At 35.1% G+C, this 22830-nt stretch overlaps 2 protein-coding genes and 1 long non-coding RNA gene across 4 annotated transcripts in view; 2 read left to right on the top strand and 1 right to left on the bottom strand.

Annotated features, from left to right (window-relative positions):
* dhodh (dihydroorotate dehydrogenase) overlaps positions 1-6108 on the bottom strand; it is a 38501-nt gene extending 32393 nt beyond the window's left edge. Inside the window, exons 1-3 of one of the 2 annotated variants that reach the window (XM_051931666.1) lie at positions 5949-6070; positions 4116-4181; positions 3318-3530 (exon numbers count right to left, since the gene is read on the bottom strand). In XM_051931666.1, coding sequence (XP_051787626.1) covers positions 3318-3530; positions 4116-4124 — 222 coding nt within the window. In that variant the 5' untranslated portion in view covers positions 4125-4181; positions 5949-6070. Of the gene's footprint in view, positions 1-3317; positions 3531-4115; positions 4182-5948 lie in introns of both variants that reach the window. The other variant, XM_028809770.2, reaches the window with a different exon arrangement.
* A 93-nt stretch (positions 6109-6201) lies between these two features.
* On the top strand, positions 6202-11096 carry LOC127529126 (uncharacterized). Its single transcript, XR_007935809.1, has 3 exons — positions 6202-6431; positions 7590-7675; positions 9265-11096. It is a non-coding gene; the product is annotated as an uncharacterized LOC127529126 (long non-coding RNA).
* Positions 11097-13219: 2123 nt separating this feature from the next.
* On the top strand, positions 13220-22480 carry LOC127529210 (polycystic kidney disease protein 1-like 2). Its single transcript, XM_051932213.1, has 4 exons — positions 13220-13783; positions 21159-21305; positions 22295-22384; positions 22476-22480. Exons 1-4 carry the CDS (start codon positions 13378-13380, stop codon positions 22478-22480), a joined length of 648 nt encoding a protein of 215 aa, XP_051788173.1. The 5' UTR covers positions 13220-13377.
* The last annotated feature ends 350 nt before the right edge of the window (positions 22481-22830 follow it).

Below are 22830 nucleotides of genomic sequence, written 5' to 3'. Positions count from 1 at the left end.
GTTGATGTTTCAAACACTGTCGTGCTCCAGTCTTCCTAGGTGCCTATTAAATAAATACCATATCATTCAAAATTCAGAAGCTTATTACTGACACACACAATCACAATTGTGAAAGAAAATTACCCACAGTATTGTTTGGCTTGAACTGGCTACCTATTGATCAACAAATACAACTTAAAATCCTCGTATTGACTTTTTAAGCTCTATATGGCAGCTCAATGACCTACTTAGATTTAATTTTACCTTTATGCGGCAATGTTGTGATACCTATCTTATGTCTACCTTGCAGGAATAAACCTCTGACAGAATATAACTTGAAATGCTTTGCTCCAAAAGTTTGGAATTCTTGGCCACTTTCAATTAGACACATTTGCTTTAATTTTAATGAAGGAAAAGAGCTACTTATTTGGTCAAGCATTTAAATGATCTTAGTTACCTATTTACAGGTATATTTATATATTTATTTACTGTTGGTATAAGTACTACAGTCTTTTTAATGTTCAGTTTATTCCTGTTCTATTCTATTAAAATTGTTAACTGTGTTTTAATTATTTTTTTAAAATTAAACTTAATAAACGCTTTGAATCCCTAAGTCTTTTTGCTTATGGATGTCATTAAGCTGTACAGCTTTGACATGTTTGTACCATTGTCTGTGGTAATTCACACTTGTCATTCTTTCATATTCCATGACCACTGCTTCTCTAAGACACCATACTTTGCATACAAATTTATTCTTTAGGTGTATTACCACCACTGGCTAAAACTGTCTACAAACAAAATATGCAGATAACCATTTTCTGCTCATGGCCCAACATTTTACATCTAAGCCATTTTCTAACAATAGATGAAGCATATTACTTTAAAAAATGTTACTTATTCCCATCTTGCGAATGCAGATTTTTTGTATATATGTGTTCGCAAATGTTCACAGCAACCATGTACAATTTTTTTAATGGAAAAAGAAACACATTGCTGGCATGATACTATTTGCCATAATGACAACAACAATGTTGATTTCTATCGCACATTTTCATACACAGGATGTAACTCAAAGTGCTTTACAAAATGTCAAAGAAATAGTTACCAGAAAAGAAGAACTAATAAATAAGCAGAAAAATATAAATCAATATGAGTTTACATAACATAGATATATAATAGTAGAAAAGTAGAGTACTTATATCACATGATAAATGGACATCTGAACTAGAGGTGTTGAAATTTGGTAAATGGTTGTTATAAAGAATCACAACCATGTAAAACGTTTACACCAAAATGTGAACTAAAAGGTCAAACTACAGGACCTCAAAATTTTTATATTTTTGCACATTACTCTGAGCACTGGAAGGCTGTGCTAGTTATTTTCTTGTTTTATGCTAATGCTACTGGTTGATGCTTGTCATTATCAGGGCTGAATTTAGGGTCCTATTGCTTTTTCTATATTAGACACCATTTGGCGTAATCATAGTAAGGGTCACATCCCACGTTTCTAGGAGAGTGGCCTCCAGGGTCGTGACCTGAAATTTATTGGCGTGACAGGATAAAAGGTCAGCGTTTGCACCAAGCTTTATCTGACCTGCCGATAAATCCTTTAAATACAAAAAAAAAATAAATCTTTTTTTGGTATTTGATCTTTGTATCTTGACAGATTGACTTTGTTTCTTGATTCAAATCTGGGTTTTGGTCACTTCATTTATATTTTATTTGTTTTGGTTTGCCTTTTGCATGCATCTCCTGGTTCATATGAAAAAATTGGTTATCGGTTTCCTGCCGAGCAAGAACAATCCATAAAATTGTTGGGCGGTGGGGTGTCAAATGTGTAGCTAACATTAAGGGGGTGGCTTGTGACTTACTTGTGGATTCTGACAGCTTCTGTATTTTAAGCCCTTCCGCCTCTTTTCAATGTTTTCAAAAGGAAATAAAGTGAAAAGGAATTTGAATAGTGTATTAGTGTAAAAAATGTATTAAACTACATAAAAGCAATCAATGCAATGCAGAGTACTCCAGTTGTTAGTTTACACACACATTTGTGCATCTCCAATTACAGCAAATGCTAAGAAGTGGCCTGTGTAAGAGAGGGCTACACTTACAAAAATGCATCACTCCATGGCTGATCCACAAGGAGAATAAAACACAATCCCCAAATGTTAGATTACTTGAACTATTATTATTATTATTACTTATTTAATATGGAAATTAAAACACACAATCATCTAAATAGTAAGTACTATAAATAGAAGTTGATGAACCATCAGCCAAAACGCGAGATGCTAAACCAAACCTGTGAAACAAAACAAGTAGCTTAATATACATTTCTTAAAATGCTACCCAAAACAAAAGACCAATATCTTTTCATTAAATGCTCTATAAAAGCAGATAAAAAGTACTTAAACAACACGAGAAGCATGCATGGGCTCCTGGAAAAGGAAAAAGACATGTTGAGACTGCAATAAAAACAAGCATACCTGAAAGGATTTGTACAGCCACCAGTGCTGTCAGGCCATATGTTAACTGGCTGAAAATTGTAGTAAGTTAACAATACTTTGAAAATTTGAAACTGTGCTAAGACGTCATGAGTGACTTATGTAATCCAGCATTGCCTGCAGTTCTTAATTGTGTAATGTCACAGCAATGAGAACAATAAAATGCAGTTTGTTAAGTGTGACATGCTCTCCGACCTGAAGTTGTATAGTGTGATGCTAACCTAACAGAGTATATTACAGAGCCTTCTAATATTAATTATATAAGTTATGAGGTCTATTAATCTGAGGCTTTTCTGCCAATTTCTGAAAAACTTTGTTAGACAATTAAGTATTTCTGCATTATAGTCATCTAGTTCAGATATTAAGAAACTGAATCAGCTGGGTGGTCGGTGAAATGGAGAGCTCAAAATCCTTTATTGCCTTCATCCCTTAACCATATATTTTGAGGTGATGGTTCGGCTATCTTGATTCTGCCTGCATTTATCACTTTTTGATTTTCATTGCAGGGATGCGGAATGGTGCTGGTTCCAGAGTGCATATGTAAATCCATTTTCTGTAGTGTCGTAAAGATAGATGCAATTATATACTTCTTCCATTTATTTAATACTTTAAAACTTGGATCACAAAAAATGATTAGACATGTCAAACTGAACATTGATTTCCAGTGATAATGCAAAATTTACTTGGATTAATCGTAAAAGTAAAGAGATCTTGGCAATATTTTAAGGGAATTAATGCAGAGTATATAAATTATTAATTAAACCACTAGCTCTGAACTTTATAGAGGAGATGTAGGAAGTTTTCCTCTATGTACTAGACAAGTCATTCATGTCTCACCAGTGCTTTTGAATCCTTATGCTTGGATCGTGGGACTAGGCCTAGCCTAATCATTTGAACTGCAAGAACATGTGCTGTTTCAGCTCCCACGATCCTCTGTAGTCCTGGCATCAGCTGATTGACATAAAACTTTTCATCTCCAGTGACAGTTAAATAGGAGACGAACAAAAGGCCTCCAGCACCGATAACTCTTACTGCTTCCTTCATGCGCCACTAGAAATGAAAAAAAAAAAGGAACCATTAAGATCAGTTAGTAACAATAATACAAGAATACAAACTGCCTTAATGATACTTTATCAAACACATCTTATAAGTATGGAAGAAATCAAGATAGGAGAGAACAGTAATATTTTTCACACAGCACAGATATAGCACCATTAGTCTAAAAAAAAAAATACTGGATTTGTTTTGCCCTTGTTTTTGAATTTAGCATGTTTTGTGCCTTGAGTAAGAGAATCTAATGTTTGTATCAATTGTAAAGAAAACATTCCATTTAATTAATACAAGGTTAGCAAAATGTATTTTAATAGATTAAGGCAAATATTAGTACTGCTGAGATTTTCTACTCTAAGTACTCTATCCATGTTTAAGTTCATTTGGTTTTACATACTGTTACAGCAAAAAAAGAGCTTAATACGAAACATGACATTATTATAACTGTACTTATAAACTTCAAGTACTCCTCCATCAAACTAGCAATGTCTCTGCAACTTCAGGAGTGTTTAAAGGCTAACAGACTGATGTAATCAAACAGAAAGCAAGAAACATCAACAGAAATCACTCCTCACTTTCACCTACAGTTTTCATAGACTCCACTGCATTCTTTGTATGCTGCCATTTTGGTTAACTAAAGTGCACCTCCACCTAAGTTGCCATGAAGTACAATGAAGAAGAGAAAAGGAAAAAGGTAAGATTACTTAAAATAACAAATGTAATGCATCAAGTTCTCTTTTCCTCCTGATTAGTTCATTAACATTTAATTATTATCATTATCAGCATGAGAACTAAATATTACTGACACATTTTGCTTTGGTATGAAAGAAATAAAAATGTATTGCGAAAGGTGCAAGTTAATAGTCTATTATAGACCACTATATGTTAATATTAAGTAATAAATGCCAATAAATATGTAACAGTATTAAAAACAAACAAAAGTCATACAAACATAACCAAGCATCAGTTAAAATAATTTACAAACAAACAATACAAGTGCTGAGCTACAGAATGGTTACATCTGGCTTGGGTATTGAAAACTATCTTATGAATTTTGGAAAGCTTGCTTGATATTATTTAGCTATTACATCTACACAGTGAGACCTTCGCACTGAAGATGTCCTTGTGTCTGTGAAGAGTTTGCACATTCTCTCAGTGTGAGAGGGGGCTTCTCCTGCATCCTAAAAATGTGTTAAGTTAACTGGAGAAACATAATTAGCCCTGTAAGAAAGAAAGTACATCAGTGTTTCTCGAGTTTTGTTCTCGTCAGGTGATCCATTGCTACTAAGACAGACTCTGGACCCTAGCTATGAACTGGATTAACGTGGTTCGATAATGGACAGAAGGTTGATGAACACAGCCATTATACACTTCGCTTGCTCTCTGAGATCAAGAATTTAAAAAAAAATCAAAAAGGTAAAACAGCCAACACAATATGGCACAATTTTAAAAATAAAAACTGCATGGGTCTTATTTACCATGGTGGACAGTTATTCAAAAACATAGTTATGAGCCACAAACACATGGTATGATTTTACATGTATTTAATGTAAAATACTTTGGCCTATTTACAGTGTATTGTTGCAATAAATATATGTTAACTTTTATCATAATATGATTCTTACAGAATACACTACAATTAAAATACAAAGGAATATTTGGGATAAAATAATAACGGCACTCATGTGTTATAACACCGCCACTCAACCCTGATAGCGCATCGCTCATCAACCCTTTCGATGTTATACTTAACAGTAGAAACTTCGCGACAGAAGTAATGTTTCAAAAGTAATTAAAATCAATTTTTACGTATTCTTGTTTTTGTTTTGTAAATAAAACGAATGTAAAACTAAGTTTTTCTCTTGCCTGGAGAGGGGTTATAACACACGAGTACCAGAATAACACAAAACAAACAAAAAAAACCTTCAATGCAATTATTTTGAATGACACAGAAAGATAAGAGTTATAATAAACCGAAAAATGTGTGCAATGAAGAGCTAAATGCAATTATTGGCACTTAAAAATGAATCACAGTACAGCGTCACATTTTAAATCGGCTTTAGCAAAACAATAAGACGTTTAAAAAAAGATGTATGCAGCTTTCAGTTGAAAGGAAAGATTTTAAATTAAATGGCATCTTTTTCTTGGTGTTGTGAGCTCTACGCATTTAGCTTATTATACTATTTATCATACTATTAACGGGACCGAATTTGCACCTTTATGATTTATTTCGCTATCTTTATCATGCAAAGCGATTTTCGCGGTCTAGCAGCATTCCACGTTTCTAAAACTGCATATAACAAAGATAATTAGCAATCCCTCCACGTGTTACTTGACAGCGAACATTCGCACAATTTCTGGAAACTTCTTTAACCAAAATGAAAAACACCTATTGAAATATGAACCTACGTGCTTTACCTTAAACAGCTGTAATGCCATAGCAGTAAGCCGATTCCCAAACAGTAGATTGATTGTCTGTTGAAGGGACAGAACGTTGACAAGTTCTACCCAATTCCAAATGTCTGGTTGGTTACTTTACATTACTTTGCATCATGAAAGACTTCCGACTCCAAGTAAATATCGCGAGATTTTCAAAACGTCAGTCGAAATTGGGTGCGTTTTCATATCTGTGTGCTGTCAAGCAGACAGGCACTACAGTGCAGTTAGCTATAGGCGTGGTGACGATGGGATGGGTAATGTTTCAGCAACAGGTGTCTTTTATTTAGATCGGCATTCAGGTTTGAAAATTGCAAGTAGCAAAAAGTGCGTGTTTTTACTTAATAACACATAAAAATACATTGAAGTAGTACGGAGAATGTATTGATGCATTACAGAATACCGTTTGCTGTTGACGCAGCTTTGCCCTAAATTATGGAATGTGACTCGTGCTGCCATTGTATGGTAAGTTTTCGACATGGTAATTACGACACCTACCCTTTTAGGTAAATGTCATGGTAGCAAAAGATACTTGTTAATAACGGAGCTTTGTTGCCATACACAATTCACTTTGAGTAAGGCAGTGGACAAAGGATATCAAGATCCCTGTTCTTTTTATTTGAGACTAGTTCAAAATTGTTGCTTAATTTGATTTTTTTTTAAAATATAAACTTCTTACGATTGGATACATTATTTCCAGAATGTGAAATTAAAAGACTAACCCTTTTCTTATATTATTTCATATATTATTTCTGTTCATGAAATATGCCTAAGTAGCTTTAGCCCAGCAAAATAAAGTGATAATAACGATGTAGTGTAAAATATAGCTAATGTTTTGTGCAGCTGACTAAGTTAATTGTTCTGGAAGTAAAAGAGTCTGAACACTAATCTGTAGTGTGCTTTAAGAAGCAAGTTCGTTCGTTTACATTTTCCTCTGACGATCTGAGTGACCCTGATTTTCCCAGTAGAAATAAAGTTGAAAATATACTCTCAGGTTGTAGTTAAAGGAATGGTTATCCAGGTTCAAATCATCCCAGAAAGAATTACTACAGTATATGATGAGTGGCAGATATGTCTAATTTTACCACAAAGACTTGTCCACTCATCTCCAAAAAGCTGAAAAGATAGCACAAAATTATGCAAAGCTTTGCTCAAGGTAGAATTACAATAAACTCATGCTCCCTCGTTCTGAACTCATGCAAATTATGCATTGTTGTTTTTATTCTCCTTGTAATCAACACATGTCCCATCCTGATTTTCCATAAATAGCATATGCTTCAATAATTTGGGTAATGCCTTATTTAGTTTGAAAGACAAAATTAATGTACACAAAACGCTTATGTAGTTTGGCTTAACCCTATTTGACAAGATTTCACTAAACCTTTTGAAGAGAAGCTCATTAGATTCTGTGACCTAAATATTTTAATAGTACTGTATATCTGTTGATTGGTTTTTGTTTATATTTTTTATATTGCACATTCTGTTGTGCTGGGTTACAAAATCTTGTTTCATGTCTTTTTTGTTCATTTTTGAGTTATTTATGTTAGTGTAATTTTTGTTAATTTTTTTCTTTATTCCTGATGCATGTGTTATGTTCCATGCGTTTTGTGGATGGATCCCCAGGAGGTGCCCATCACTGCAAGGGACTGCCCTCAACAATATAAAGGTGGGCGTTCCTTGAGGTTCATTCTGAACATGCTGATGGTGTGGTGAGTTCTCCTGTGTTTGTTTTGGTGCTTTTGTTATTTTTCTGTAACCCTGGCTCTTGGATTCTGTATTGGGACCTTGTTCACTATTGAATTGTCTTATTGCTTAGGCAACTCATTTGCATTTTGTGCTGCATGGAGCTTCTTTGTGCCCCAGGGCATTTTTGGAAAAATACATTTTTTATTATTTTATTTTATAATGATGCTGAGCTTGCCCTTGTTACAGGCTGGGTTTGAGAGTTTCTCCCTCTAGTGGGCATTTTGGGACTTTTTAGGACTTTGTGCTTGGGAAAGGTAGAAATTCAATACAGTGATCTAGCAGAGGAAAAGCATACAAACAAAATGCAGTAGTTCTTAACAGTGGAAAACCTCACAGATTTTAGTCAAAGCTCTTATTTGATTTTTATTAAAAAATGTAACCTGTTTTGAAAATCAATTTTATTTCCTCTTATTTGATCTTTCTGCTTTGAGAATCTTTTGTTCCAGTTTGGCTCTCTCTTTCTTTCTTTCTTTCTTTCTTTCTTTCTTTCTTTCTTTCTTTCTTTCTTTCACCCAGAGACTATTTGCAAGACTTATCTCAGCCTAATACAACTTCTTGACATCAGGACACCCCCCAAGAGGTTAATTCATTCTTTTACCCGAAATGGAAAAAATAACAAAGACAGTAAGTAAAGAACATGGTGGTACAGTTTGGTACGCCTGGACAAACTGGTGAGGAAGGCAGGGTCTATTGTTGGCATGGAGCTGGACAGTTTGACATCTGTGGCAGAGCGACGGATGCTCAGCAGGCTCCTAACAATTATGGAAAATCCCCTGCATCCATTAAACAGTGTCATCTCCAGACAGAAGAGCAGCTTCAGCAACAGACTGCTGTCACTGTCCTGCTCCACTGACAGACTGAGAAGGTCGTTCCTCCCCCAAACTATGTGACTCTTCAGTTCCAGCCAGGGGGGTAAACATTAACATTATACAAAGTTATTGTCTGTTTTTTTACCTGCATTATTATCAATCTTTAATTTAATATTGTTTTTTGTATCAATAAGGTGCTGCTGGAGTATGTGAAGTTCCCCTTGGGATTAATAAAGTATCTATCTATCTATCTATCTATCTATCTATCTATCTATCTATCTATCTACCTATCTATCTATCTATCTATCTATCTATCTATCTATCTATCTATCTATCTATCTATCTATCTATCTATCTATCTATCTATCTATCTATCTATCTATCTATCTATCTATCTACAGTGGTTTTAGTTGCTATAGAGACCTGTGTTAAGTTCATGAATTAGAGGCTGCAAGTTCTGGGTAAGTATGCAAGATTTGATCAGGTGTAATCTTGACAGGGTATTCAAGCAACATCCATGAACCCAAAACACACCACACAGGTTCAGGTAAATTAAAAGAATATGATTTATTAACAAAAAAGGGTATTTTGTTTAGGTATGTAATAGGACTGGCAAGTACAAATAATAAAGACTAAAACCTCTCTAAAGGTGAGCCCAACTCTAAGCTCACCACACTTTTAGTCAGAGAGACTTTAAACAATGGTCCATTCATTTAGTGAACCAAATACCTCCTTCTTTGTAGACTCTGGAGACTACAGTACTTCCAGACTGCAGATGACATCTGCTTCAACTAATTGGCCCCAGCATTACCTCACTGTCCCAGTGCCATAAAGGTATGTTGGTGAGGAGAAGATTGTCAGACCTCCCTATGACTGAGGTAGAAGATAAAAATAAGTGTAAATGATATACTAATGCATTTGAAAAAAAACTGCAATGAACTTTTTTGTGACCATGTGTTTTTATTTATTTATGATGTTTGCTGATGACATTGTGATCTGTAGCGATAGTAGGGAGCAGGTTGAGGAGACCCTGGAGAGGTGGAGATATGCTCTAGAGAGGAGAGGAATGAAGGTCAGTAGGAACAAGACAGAATACATGTGTGTAAATGAGAGGGAGCTAAGTGGAATGGTGAGGATGCAAGGAGTACAGTTGGCGAAGGTGGATGAGTTTAAATACTTGGGATCAACAGTACAGAGTAATGGGGATTGTGGAAGAGAGGTGAAAAAGAGACTGCAGGCAGGGTGGAATGGGTGTAGAAGAGTGTCAGGAGTGATTTGTGACAGACTGATATCAGCAAGAGTGAAAGGGAAGGTCTACAGGACGTTAGTGAGACCAGCTATGTTATATGGGTTGGAGACAGTGGCACTGACCAGAAAGTAGGAGACAGAGCTGGAGGTAGCAGAGTTAAAGATGCTAAGATTTGCACTGGGTGTGACGAGGATGGACAGGATTAGAAATGAGTACATTAGAGGGTCAGCTCAGGTTAGACAGTTGGGAGACAAAGTCAGAGACGCGAGATTGCGTTGGTTTGGACATGTGCAGAGGAGAGATGCTCAATATATTGGGAGAAGGATGCTAAGGATAGAACTGTCAGGGAAAAGGAAAAGAGGAAGAGTAGGTTTATGGATGTGGTGAACGAGGACATGCAGGTGATGGGTGTAACAGAGCAAGGTGCAGAGGACAGAAAGATATGGAAGAAGATGATCCACTGTGGCGTCCCCTAACGGGAGCAGCCGAAAGAAGAAGATGCACAGTATTTACTGTGTCGTGAACAGGAGTCAGGACCATAACAAAAAGGGGTTGAGGCCTCCAAAAAGACCACAAAAGCAGGCCAAGATGTTCACTCACCTATCAAAAACAGCTTTACTCCAAACTAACCAGTCCCCTACTACTATAATATCTGCAGGCTTCAGCCTAAACAGGCCCAAAAATAGTGAAACTGGCTTTTAAGTTCAAAAATAGTAAATAGAGTGTGATCTCAAAACTATCTTACAGGGGAGAGAAACTGTAAAAACTTTGGCTTATAAAGATATATAGAGGAAAGAATCTTTATGAATAAAGATATTGTATGACAAGAACCGGCATCCCGTCCAGAAAGGAGGATGGTTTATTAGGCTAGAGTGGAATGATGAACAGGTTGGCCGCCGGGAGGGGAAAATTACTTTGTGCTCAGCTAGTGTAAAGCAATGGACAGACCAGTTGGAGCCAAGAGCTGGGAGCTGTTCCATCCCCTACACAACAGGTGGTTGTGGTCCTCGTATGGTAGTCCAGTCGGGATACCCGCAGGGGTACTTGAGAGGAAGTAGAAAGAACCCTGTTGGGGTCCCTAGGTACCGATAGAGGGCACTGTCAGGGAGGACCTTCCTGCTTTCTGCATAGCCCAGAAGTGCTTCCAGGAAGATGCCGCATGGCACCGAAAGCATTCCCGGGTTCATCATAAAAAGGATCCCACTTGCCTCACATCAATGAGTCAGGGTCGGGAGGCAGCAGGCAACACTCAACAGGAGGAAGAAAGGAGGGAGAATTGGTGCATTTATTGTGATTGTGCAATTGGTCCTGAAAAAGTGATTTGGAAACATGCTTTGGATAAATAAATAATAAATATTGTTTATTTTATCCTAAAAACGTGTTGGGTATTACTGTGTCTTGGGTTTGGGGCTGTGTGTTGTCCCCTGGTGGTTACAATATTTATTTAAAAAACACAAAAAAGAAGCACACATTGGGAAAATCAAAATAAGGGCAAAAAAGGATTTGCCTAAAGTGGCAATCCAAAGCAAACAAATCCAATCCTTAATTTAATCTAATCCATAGTAATCCTAAAAAGAAAAGCAAGAAATCCAGGAACCTGAACAAAAAAACCCCACTATACATACAATTCCAACAACAATCAATAAACAAACAAGGGTATTGCTTCCCAACTTCAATTATAGGCTGAGAGCAGTCCGTTAGCAGTAATGTAAGGGTGGTCCCACCACTTGGGGCTCCACCCACAAAACACAAGGAACACTGGAGAACAAAACAAGGCATATGGATACTGAAAATAAAATTAATAAAAATTACATAAAAACATAAGACATATTTAAAAATAAACAAAGTAGACAGAAAAATGGAAAGAACAGATAAATATAACAGCACTGTATATGTAAAGACATATTTTTGTTTGGGAAACTTATATTTTAATGCAGTCAAGACAAGATGAGTAAATCTAAGCAACTAGTTGTCATTCTCCGTTTGAATATACTGTATGTGATCAAATTGTATTTTAAAAAGTAATAGAAAATATAAACAAGATCATTTGCGAAAACTAACTATAAAAATTGGGTAACAAAGAATCTTGATGCACATAATTCTCATAACCCAACCTGTCCTCAACCTTCAAAAATGTGGTCCTCTGAAGATATAAAGGCAATGATGCTCTTGTGGTCAGGTGAAAGAGGCATGACAAACACAGCAGGTCCAGAACCAGAAAAAAAGTATATTATGAATGAATAGATCATCATGAAAGGTTGCAGTTATGACACAGTTGGCCCCACAGCATACTTTTTACCATTGATGCTGGTGCCATATTGAGCAGCGCTTCAGAACGTTCAAGCATGACTCAATTAAAGAAAGAGGCATACCAGAAATTAAGAGAGAGAGAGAGATTATTTCTTCTTTTTCCTGCACATTCCAAATGCACATGAAGTTAAGGGACCTAGATTTAAAGAATGCAATTTTAATTTCAAGGAAGTATATGGAAAAACAAAAAGGGATCTGAGGAGAGACCATTTTACATCCACCAGTAATTCAGAAATAGTTGTCTCCATACAATAAGGCTTTTTCATGGGAGTGGAGAATGCAGAAAGAAAGAGATAGACCTCCTTGACCCAGATGGCATCTCCATCTGTAGAAATTACGTGGGTGGTTTAAGCTTATTAATAAAACAGTTTATAAAAAGATGTAACTGGAAAATGATGGAAAAAAATAGTGGATCTAGAGAGCTATCTCAACAGACATCCATCTGCTGTCGATGGTCACTTGTTGCCACAGTATATCACAATACCTGTGTCTTCATATTACAGATGCTTTTACAAAGCACTGATAATTTACAAATACTGTATTATGCAATTTTTTTGTCACTTTTTTTAATCTAATGACTTTGCACTTCATATTTATGAATATACTGTATTTATTTGCTACGCATGATTTGTTGCAATCTGAGACATCCATTTGAAGTTGTCAGATCCAAAGTAGCTTTCTTTTTCTACCTATTATTGTTTGAGGGTTCCAGAATTAAAAAATATATATATTAATTTTAGTGTAATTTTACTGGCAGTTTTTTATATTCACTGCTATTTCAATTGATTATTGTAATTTCTTTAAAAAGTGAACAAGATTTAAAAAGCTTGTCTGCTTGTTAGATATCAGGAGGGGGGAAAAGATGTTCCATTTATCTGGTTTTAATACCTGCTTTTCCCCTGTTAAATTTTTCCTAATAACTAAAGCCTGTTCCAGCAGCTTTCCTGAACTCCATATGGAATGCTGTTATACCTATGCCTACACATTTTCATTTTGTTGCCAATTAACTTCACTTGCATACCACTGGAGGGTAGGAGGTAGTAGAGGAAATCCTCAAAGAAACCTGAGAATTGTTTCTAAGTCCCCTGGAGCTATGAGGCAGCAACTCTAACCAATGGGTCACCAGACTGCCCACTGAGGGATGTTACCAAGCCAAATTTTAAGAAGATGCTGCTAAACAAAGAGACAGGCAAATAGCTTTAAATTTGCGTGTAACTACTGGAATGTCCCTGATTTCCCTAATAAGCAGCAGCTCAGGGATGGATTCTGATTTCACAGTGAAACTGTGAGCACAAAAATGAAAAGACACAGTAACCAGAACTCTAGTGTTGCCTTTTTGTACAATGCCGAGGCTAAATCGCCACACATAAGAGAGATAGAAATGACTTGCAGATTTGCTGTTTGTGTTTTTTTTATTTACTTTGGGAATTTGGCTCACCATTCTGTTAAAGCAGAGGATCTCCACTGTGTTGAAGAGCAAAATGACTCTCACAGTGTTTGTTATAAGTTTGTTAGACAGCCTTTAAACTGGACTGAAGCCCAGAAATTCTGCCAGAAGAATGGACAACACCTGTTAAGAACAATAGACTGGAGGGTGCAAAAAACCCTTTCAGGGAAATTGGAAAGGGATAAAGCCTGGTGGGTAGAACAGCATCAAGCATCAAACAAAGAACAACATGGCACATCTAAGAGCACTCCCAAAGGTGAGTTTAACTTGAATGTTACTAAGGGCACTGTATCAAATTATTGCATGAAAAATTTAGATAAATACGTCATGAAAGCAAACTTGTAAAATCCCATGTATATCAATATACAAATTAAAGTTTCATAAAATATATTATATTAATTAGATATTTCTCAAGTTGGAACCAGTCACAAGTTTTAAAGTATTTAATAGAGAGGACCCTAGTTTGGGATTTTACATAATAAATGCTGTATACAATATGCATATACATGAATATGTACTGTATATGTACATATATATATATACAGGTATCTATATACTTTACAATATATTTTTGCACTTATTTGGAAATACATATAGCAATAGCCTTTCTTTTGTCTTATTGTATCTTTTAATTGCAGATTTCAATTTTTGAAGTATTACTTGTTCTTTCATTAATATGTACAAAATCCAACTCTAAATCATTATCATATTTACTTAATCCAATTCAGGATAGTGGAAGAAATAAGCCTATACTGGCAGTCTTGGTTCCAAGGTTGGAATCATCCCAGGATGGAATGTCAGTGTATTAAAAAGCAAACTCCCTCACACACTCACACAAATTAAGCTAACACACGTCTTTAAGATGCTGGAGGAATATCAGAGTACCCAGAGATAAACCCATGCATACGCAATGAGAATTTAACAGTGAGGTTTGAAACATCATCACTAACCACTGAACAACTGTACCACAGTGTAGAAAACCTGCTAATTTAATTTCAATATTTTGTTGTGGCGGTGCACTATTATTTGAAAATTATATGAATTAGATAGCAATTTGAATGTAATTTGTGTTATGACACGATACTGTATATTATGTCATCGAAGCCATCTAAATGAATGCTATCATGTATTATATGAATTAGATAGCAATTTGAATGTAATTTGTGTTATGACACGATACTGTACATTATGTCATCGAAGCCATCTAAATGAATGCTATCATGTATTTTATCTGTCAGTTCCCACTTTACCATTGTAAAACCTATGCAAGCAGAATCAGGCTCAAGTCAGTAATTAATAATTACCCCTCAATGGAGTGAGGAAACCATAGCATCCAGTGAAATTCCAGGTCAAAATAAGGGACTGAAAACCCCACACAGAAACTGCATGTGTAGGAAATTAAATCTAAGTATCTTAAGCTATAAGGAAATTGCACACTAGTCCTCTGTTGTGCTATCCATATGTATTTTGTAATTCTCAGAATTTTGTTAAGAGGACCAAGGGTCCCATGATACTGTTTACACATCTGTGGCAGAGGGTAGGAGCATGCACTGATACAGCGATGAGCCACCTCAGGATCCCAGGATAGGACCCGAGTGCAGCCATGCAACGGGTGGCACCTCAGCTATTCTGACTGACAAAAAGGGACTGAGTTTAATTTTATTGTACTGTCATTGAATGTGTTAATTAAACTGAAAAAAATACCATTTCTAACTTTGCAACATAGTAAACAGCATATGATTTGACAAGATCCACTTTCAGTTTCAATAGGCAATGTATCCCAAGATACCCATTCTAATGAGAAGACTTGAGAATTGACAGAGGTATATATGATATGCTTAAATGTAACCATAGAAGAGTAAACGAGAATTGGTCATACCATCATACAAGCTAATAAGCACAGGGAGCTTTAGGATATAAACCACAATTTATTTGTCATTTTAAAGTGTAATTTAAATCAAATCAAATCAAATCAAAATCTTTATTGTCATTGTAGCAATGAGACATTGTACAACGAAATTTTAGGTGCAATTTTCCAGTGGGGAAAAAAAACACAATTACTCAAGTTAAAACTAAAATAAAAAAGGAATAAAATAAGTACCAAAATAGTCCATAACAGCAGAACAATGTTTTCCACTCATACATGCATTATATTGCACTTGTCCCTTATCCAATGTTAACTTAGAGCTGTATTGTAAACATGAGAGTGTATTGTATTGTAAACATGAAGGTGCACTAGGCCACATTGACCACTTAGCAGCATTTAGCATGGTGATGGCTGAAGGATAGAAACTGTTTTTCAGTCTATTTGTCTTAGTCTTTATGGATCTGAAACGTCTGCCTGATGGTAGGCATTCAAACAATGCATGTCCTGGGTGTGATGGGTCCTAAAGAATTTTCTTGACGTTCCTGAGGCAACAGGAACTATGTAGTTCTTCTAGTGAGGGGAGAGGACAGCCAACTATCCACTGGGTGACCTTAATGACCCTGTGGAGCTCTTTCTTCTGTGCTACTGTGCAGCTGGAGAACTACGCACAGAGACAGTAGACCAGGATGCTCTCTACTGTGCAGCAGTAAAAGGACACCAGCAGTTTCTCAGGGATGTTGTTCTTCCTGAGCACCCTCAGGAAGTAGAGTCTCTTTTGGGCCTTCTTCACTACCTCAGCAGTGTGTGTTCCCCAGGTCAAGTCCTCCCTAATGGTGACTCCCAAGAAGATTAATTCATTATTTTTTATTTGAGGATGTATGATTGCTTGTCTTTCATATTTTTGGCATACAAATCTTAAAATAAAATTTGTTACCGTGGTCCCAATTTTTTTTTAAATTTTAGAATGTTCTGTACTCTCAGAGCACATGTAATATATTTTAATTAGCTATTTTGAAACCAAGATTCTTTGGTCAGTTTGGTCACCTTAACAATTTAGCAGAATTATTATTTTTTCCCAGTGTTAATGTTCTGTTAAGACATCTGCTTTTCTGGAAGAATAAAGCCATAGTTTTCATTTAAGCCTGAATCAAGTAAGATGACACCTGATGTACACCTCTAAACATTATGGAGAAAAGATTGCTCTTCTAAGGACCATTTCCATAGCATTTCCATGCTCTGTAAGCTTATACTCACTTTCTGTGCAAACACTATGGCCTCATTTGATTTTTACTCCTCTTTTTTCTTTGGAAAACAAACTTTAACTACTTACAGTCTGAAAAGAAAAATCTGATCAAATGTGCTATATCAGCTAACTTCGCATGAGAAAGAAGGCATAGATACAATTCCATTACATCTGATTCATTCATGATCCATTAAAAATAAACTGAACTCTGTGTTTTTTATATTTGCAAAGTCAAGCAATGATTGTGTAATTATGCTCCCCAGTATAAAATGTATTAGTTAAGTTTAGGGCCCATGCTGAGGTACCATCTCTGGTCTTCATTTGGTATAGTGTTCTTCTCTATTCTTCAGCATTTTTGCACTTTGTTAAACTTAATAAATTCTTTAGCTAACAAATTGCTCATCTACAGTATGTTGATATCAGAAATTAAGCAGTCAAGCTCCATAATTGTTGGGGAAACAGGTATGGTCTCAGTCAGAGTGGGGGAGTAGTTTCTAGCTGCCACATATCTTGATCCCTGCTCCTCTGCCACAATAAACCACAGTTTATAGAATTCATGCTAATCAGTTCTTAACAGTTCCAATGTAAATCTGGTTTATTGTTTTCTTGAATTATGTTGTTACTGTTTGAGGCTATATGAAGGGCTTGTGTCAATAATAATACATTTTATTTATATAGCACCTTTCCCATGTAATGAGATGTGTGTTCCTAAATGGGTGGTTACAAGTGGATTAGAATAAACAGGGCAAATGAAAGAAGAAAACAGAGGCATTTGTGCCTCACCTTGTAAAGGTGACAGCAAGGGCTTAGTCAAAGTACTGGCAATGGTCTAATAAGAAAAGGATAAATATGAGAAAAAAGAAGAATAGAAAGAAGGTCATAGAATTCAATTTGTGAGAACTATTGAAAGAGGTGCAATGTGACGGCCAGCCAGTTAAACAAAGCAAATATGATACTTTTCACTAAACAAAAACACTAAAAACACTTAAAAGATATTCAATGAAAGAAAACTTGTAGTCAGAACCAACTAATGACATCAGTAGATGCCATTAAATATATTTATATTTCCTGTGTTTAATATCTCTTAACTGTTGGCATGAATATGCCTCTATACAGGTTGATTTAAATGTAATCAAATTATTTCAATTATACATTCTCCAATTTACAGAGCTTTTTAATAATGTATAATTTGCAAATAAAATGACTGAACTAATAATGCAAATTAATAATTGAGTTGTTTATAAGACTTTAAAGTACCTATAGATTAAAGTGTACGTGATGTTTGTAAAAGAAAATCCTATTCTCCAATTAATATGCTAGATCTTGTGAGCTCTATTTACCCTTCAATATTTAAAGACATTTAATGAGTTTCAAATTCAAGTTGACGTTTACAGGCACTGCTTGTAAAAATGGAGAACCACATGGCAAATGATTTCATTTTTATGCATAACAAATCAAATAACTGCATCAAATGTTAGATTGACATTGCAGTTTTGAAAAAATAATTAAACTCTGCAAAACAACTGAAATTTTAAAAATGATGAAAGATCTGTTCTGCTATTTTTAACCATTATATGGGAAACATAAAAGCATATCTTTGTATATTCTTAATTATTAAAACATCTTTTGCAAGATAGATAGATAGATAGATAGATAGATAGATAGATAGATAGATAGATAGATAGATAGATAGATAGATTTTGCAAAACATAAAATTATTTTAAAAAATGCATGTACTATCAGGTTTTAATTAGTATCTCCACTTCATTTTGTCAGACCAGGCAGTTTATTGTAAATGTTCATCCGTAGCCATAATGGGTAGCAGGAAAAATAGATCCTTAAATTCTCTCTGTGAAGTCCCTTTCAGAATTTGAAACAGTAACTGCAACACTTTAATGTGTGTTTGTGTGTGTCTGCTTGACAATATGTAGAATAATTAATGACAAAAAACAGGATAATAAGAGCACTCAAATCAGCAGACAGCCTTATATTAAGCTTTAACTGCACTTGGTAATTTTACTATGAATTTGTGGAAATAGGATACACTTGCTTGTAAACAAGCTGACCAGTTTTAACTGGCATGAGGGAAATTAGTTATGCATTTCTGCAGTTTGTATTTCACTATGTAAATGTTTGTGTGCTTCAGACATTCTCTTGTACATGTTTTGTAGTCTTAGCGATCATAATAAAAACAAACTGAAATTTACTGAAATTCACTATTAAAATGTTTATAAGACTAAAAAAGTAAAAAGAAGGTTGTATGAGTGAATTATATTTTAAATTAAAAATCAAACCAATCATTATCATTCTTCAGCAGCATAATAAGAAACACTTATTAATAATTAAACAAAACAGACACCTGAACTACTACAATATTAAAAATTACAGTTCTGTTAGTACATAACATCAACAACACATACTTACCTAATCCAAGTCAAGGTCACAAGAGACCAAAGCCTTTTTTGTCAGCATCAGGTGCAAAGCAGAAAAAAAAAACACTGGACAGAACATCAGTGCGTCACAGGGCTCACTCACACAAGTACTTTCACTCACACAGAGGCCACTCTGTAGTCACCAGTGAATCCAATCTGCATGTTTAGAGGATATCAGAGGAAAAACAGATTATCTGGAGTCAATCTTATACAGACACAGGGAGAATGTGCAGATTCCACACAGGCAATCACTGGGCATGTAATTGGAACCTATGATGCTGGATAAGTAATGTAGTAGTGCTACCCACTGCACCACCATGCTGCCTACTCTAGTACAGTAAAACATAATAATTGAATCATTGTTAACATATTCTTAGTTGACAACTTTTGTGGAAGCCTGTCAAAAAGAAAAAAATTTTCCTCACTCTTAAAAAAAAAAAAAAAATTCTAGCTGTGCTAAACATCTAAGACGAGTTGAAATCTAAGTAGTCAACACAGACCGCAGCATTACCATTGACAGTGAACAATGCAATGCCTATGTCTCTGTTATATGCATTTTGGTATGCATTGAAAAACACTGGAACTTTTCCAAACAAATGTATCCTAAAACAGAGAAACATTGTGTGCAACTTCAACTACGGAGTAGTTTACTGTTTCACATTTACATTGAGAGATGTCAGTTCAACTTGTGTATTTAGTATATTTGCCTCTTTTACTCAAGCAAAACCCGTTCTTGATGGAAAAATGTGTCCCAATACAAGTTAATGGCATGCTGGGAGAGGTGCACACGCAAGCCTTTTATACATCTGCTCACTTTTCCTGCTACTTGAGCTAATTCAACTGTTAAAGTAAAAAAAAACAAGTGTCTCTTATCTAAAAATTAATGTAAAAATGAAAGGAATTATGTGTCACTCTGTAAGCATGGAGTGAACAGATACAGCATGTACATAGAATTTACATTACGTTCTACTAAAAACAACAGCACAGTTGCACTGTACATTATAATGATTCAGTATTTCTCTGACACTATAATTTACTGGCTAAGCTCCAGGTCTGCTCTCCATCATTTTCTGAAGCAGCCAACACGTTTATCAGGTTTTATCTCTTCTTTGAGAACATCTTTCAGAAATGTTATGTTTAAGAAGTTTGAGCTACAGTTAGACATAGACCCACAACATTAATCACTTGAATTGTTCTCTATGGAAGCTATTGAGCCACCACAAAGCTATCTGGGGTACATTTTTACCTGCATTGTAAAGTGCTGTTAAAAAGCATGGATTTAATGTAGTCTTCTAATGGACATAATTGCATTCTATTATTATCATTATTTATTTTTGAATATGACTCACTGTTACAGAAATATTTAATAAACAAATACGTGATCATTGACTCTGATAAAGTAACTAAATGAATATAAAAAACTTCAACTTTCAGATAAGCTAACTAAGTCCCTAAACACACCTGAAAGTAATAGTATCAGTATATTTTCTAACTTGTTACTAATTCAGATGACCACCATTTCAGAGGAACAGAAACCGTATATGTATGAATGAGTGTTTCAGTGTAGGATCCTGACTTTAAGATCACTTTAAGACTTTAACATCTTTAAGATTGCTGTTCATAATGAAGAGGGTTGGAGAGATTAGTAGTGGGTTATGCATGTTCAGTGCTCTGAAATGAAAAGCCTACTGGGCAAGAAGATCAAAGGTTACCAAGATCATTGACTACATTTTATTTTAAGTGTTCTTTTATCATTAATATACTATTATTGCACATGATTATAAATTAAAGATTTTTGGTTGGGGAGCATGCATTACAGTGTAGGATCCTGACTAGCGTCATCTTTAAGATTGCTGTTCATAATGAAGAGGGTTGGAGAGATTAGTAGTGGGTTATGCATGTTCAGTGCTCTGAAATGAAAAGCCTACTGGGCAAGAAGATCAAAGGTTACCAAGATCATTGACTACATTTTATTTTAAGTGTTCTTTTATCATTAATATACTATTATTGCACATGATTATAAATTAAAGATTTTTGGTTGGGGAGCATGCATTACAGTCTTAACTGAACATTTCTTTTTTTTTTCCAGATAAAACGCCTTTTATCAGTGGATCAGAAATGAAGAGCGGTCAATCCGACCAATTCAGTTTCTGTACATATGTCATCTTAGACCCTGTATTCAAGCTGATTTCTTCATCCAACTGCAGCCAATTGCTTTTCTTCATTTGTCAACTTAGTATGTTGTTTTCTCTTATAATTCCTTTGCTAAAACCAGTCCTTGAAATAATATTATATAATTACCTAACTTACCAAGGTTTTATTGTCTGGTATTGATATGGCACTATTATCACTAGTCTACAAGAGACACACAAGTAAGAATTTAATTGTACTGTGTACATATAACAATAAATTTTAACTTGAAATTAAATATATTGTAGTTGCCGATTGCCCTGTCTCTCTTTTTCAGGACAAGCATAAACTGTAAGAGCATCTTGTAATTTCATAATCTAAATATCTCTTCCTTCTTTCAAGTGGTATTATCCCTTGATTTTTAAATTCTTCCAGGATTGAACTTTCTAAACAATTTCTCCATATGCCTTTTGAGAACCCACTTCTTTCCATGATACCTTAGGACTGCTTGTACTTTCTGTTATTTTACTCTACTTTGGACTTTTCTAAATCACCCTGGCTGTAACTTGCTGTACTCTTATTTATAACCTGTTCCTTGACTTTATACTCCTTGACCTAAATGCAGCACATTACACCTCCTTTGTTTGTGTCACAAATAGTACAATATTTGTTCCACCTATATATTTTCTGGAAACTACAGTCGGAGGTTTATCCACATCTCATTTGCACTTTTTGACTTGTTTTCTTTAGAGTGTCATAGTTTATTGATGCAGCCCAGCATTTCAGTGCCTACAGCTCACAAGCCTGAATCTTTCATTTTCTACCAACTCATAATAGTTAGCGCCAAAACCATTGCACCAGAAGACCAATCCTTAGGTGTGTTCCATTGGCTCTTACTTGTAAAGGGGAAGGAATTATCCTGTTCATGCCTGTCTGGACAGATTTCAGAACCTATCATAAGAGTTTCTTGCACTGGTAAAACAAGGAGCCATTATCCTTAGAATTATATTTCTGTTTATTTCCAGAGACTATTGATCATTAGAGACATTTTACTCAATAACCCACGATCTTTTGATTTTTTTTTTTACCACCTAGACCCTCAAGACAGTCTCATTGTACGGAAGAGGAGCCTGGTTGTCCATGGAGATGTTCTTTCATCAGCTTTATCTGCTGGACCTCTGGCAAGTAACAACAATTCATACAAAGCTAGTTTGAAAATAATTTCCTGTTAATAATTCTATAAAATGTCAATATCTTGTGCTAAATTCATATTTAGATTAAACTGAGTTCTAATTATATCTAAAGTACATTACATATTTTTTTTCTATGAAGTTGTATATGGAAATTTGCACATAGCTTATGGTATAATTCATTAAATGGACAATGTAGCTCAAATAGTATAACACCTTGTATGTTTTTATAGAATGACTTAGAAAAGCCTTTTCAATAATATTGTGTGTTTCTAGGTACTGTTTAAAGGTGTCTTCCTCAATAAAACCCTAATAAAACATTTTGAGACGCAATTAATCCTGTTAAGGGTTATCCTATCAGCACTGTGCTCAAGGTGGGAAAGAGGGCAGTCCATTACGAGGCTTCTTCAAAAATTAAATAATAAAGTAACAGTTTAATGG

This window comes from Erpetoichthys calabaricus, chromosome 9 (genome assembly GCF_900747795.2).
Source record: "Erpetoichthys calabaricus chromosome 9, fErpCal1.3, whole genome shotgun sequence".
In the NCBI taxonomy this organism is placed as follows: domain Eukaryota; kingdom Metazoa; phylum Chordata; class Cladistia; order Polypteriformes; family Polypteridae; genus Erpetoichthys; species Erpetoichthys calabaricus.
This window is presented reverse-complemented; position numbering and strand designations above follow the sequence as displayed.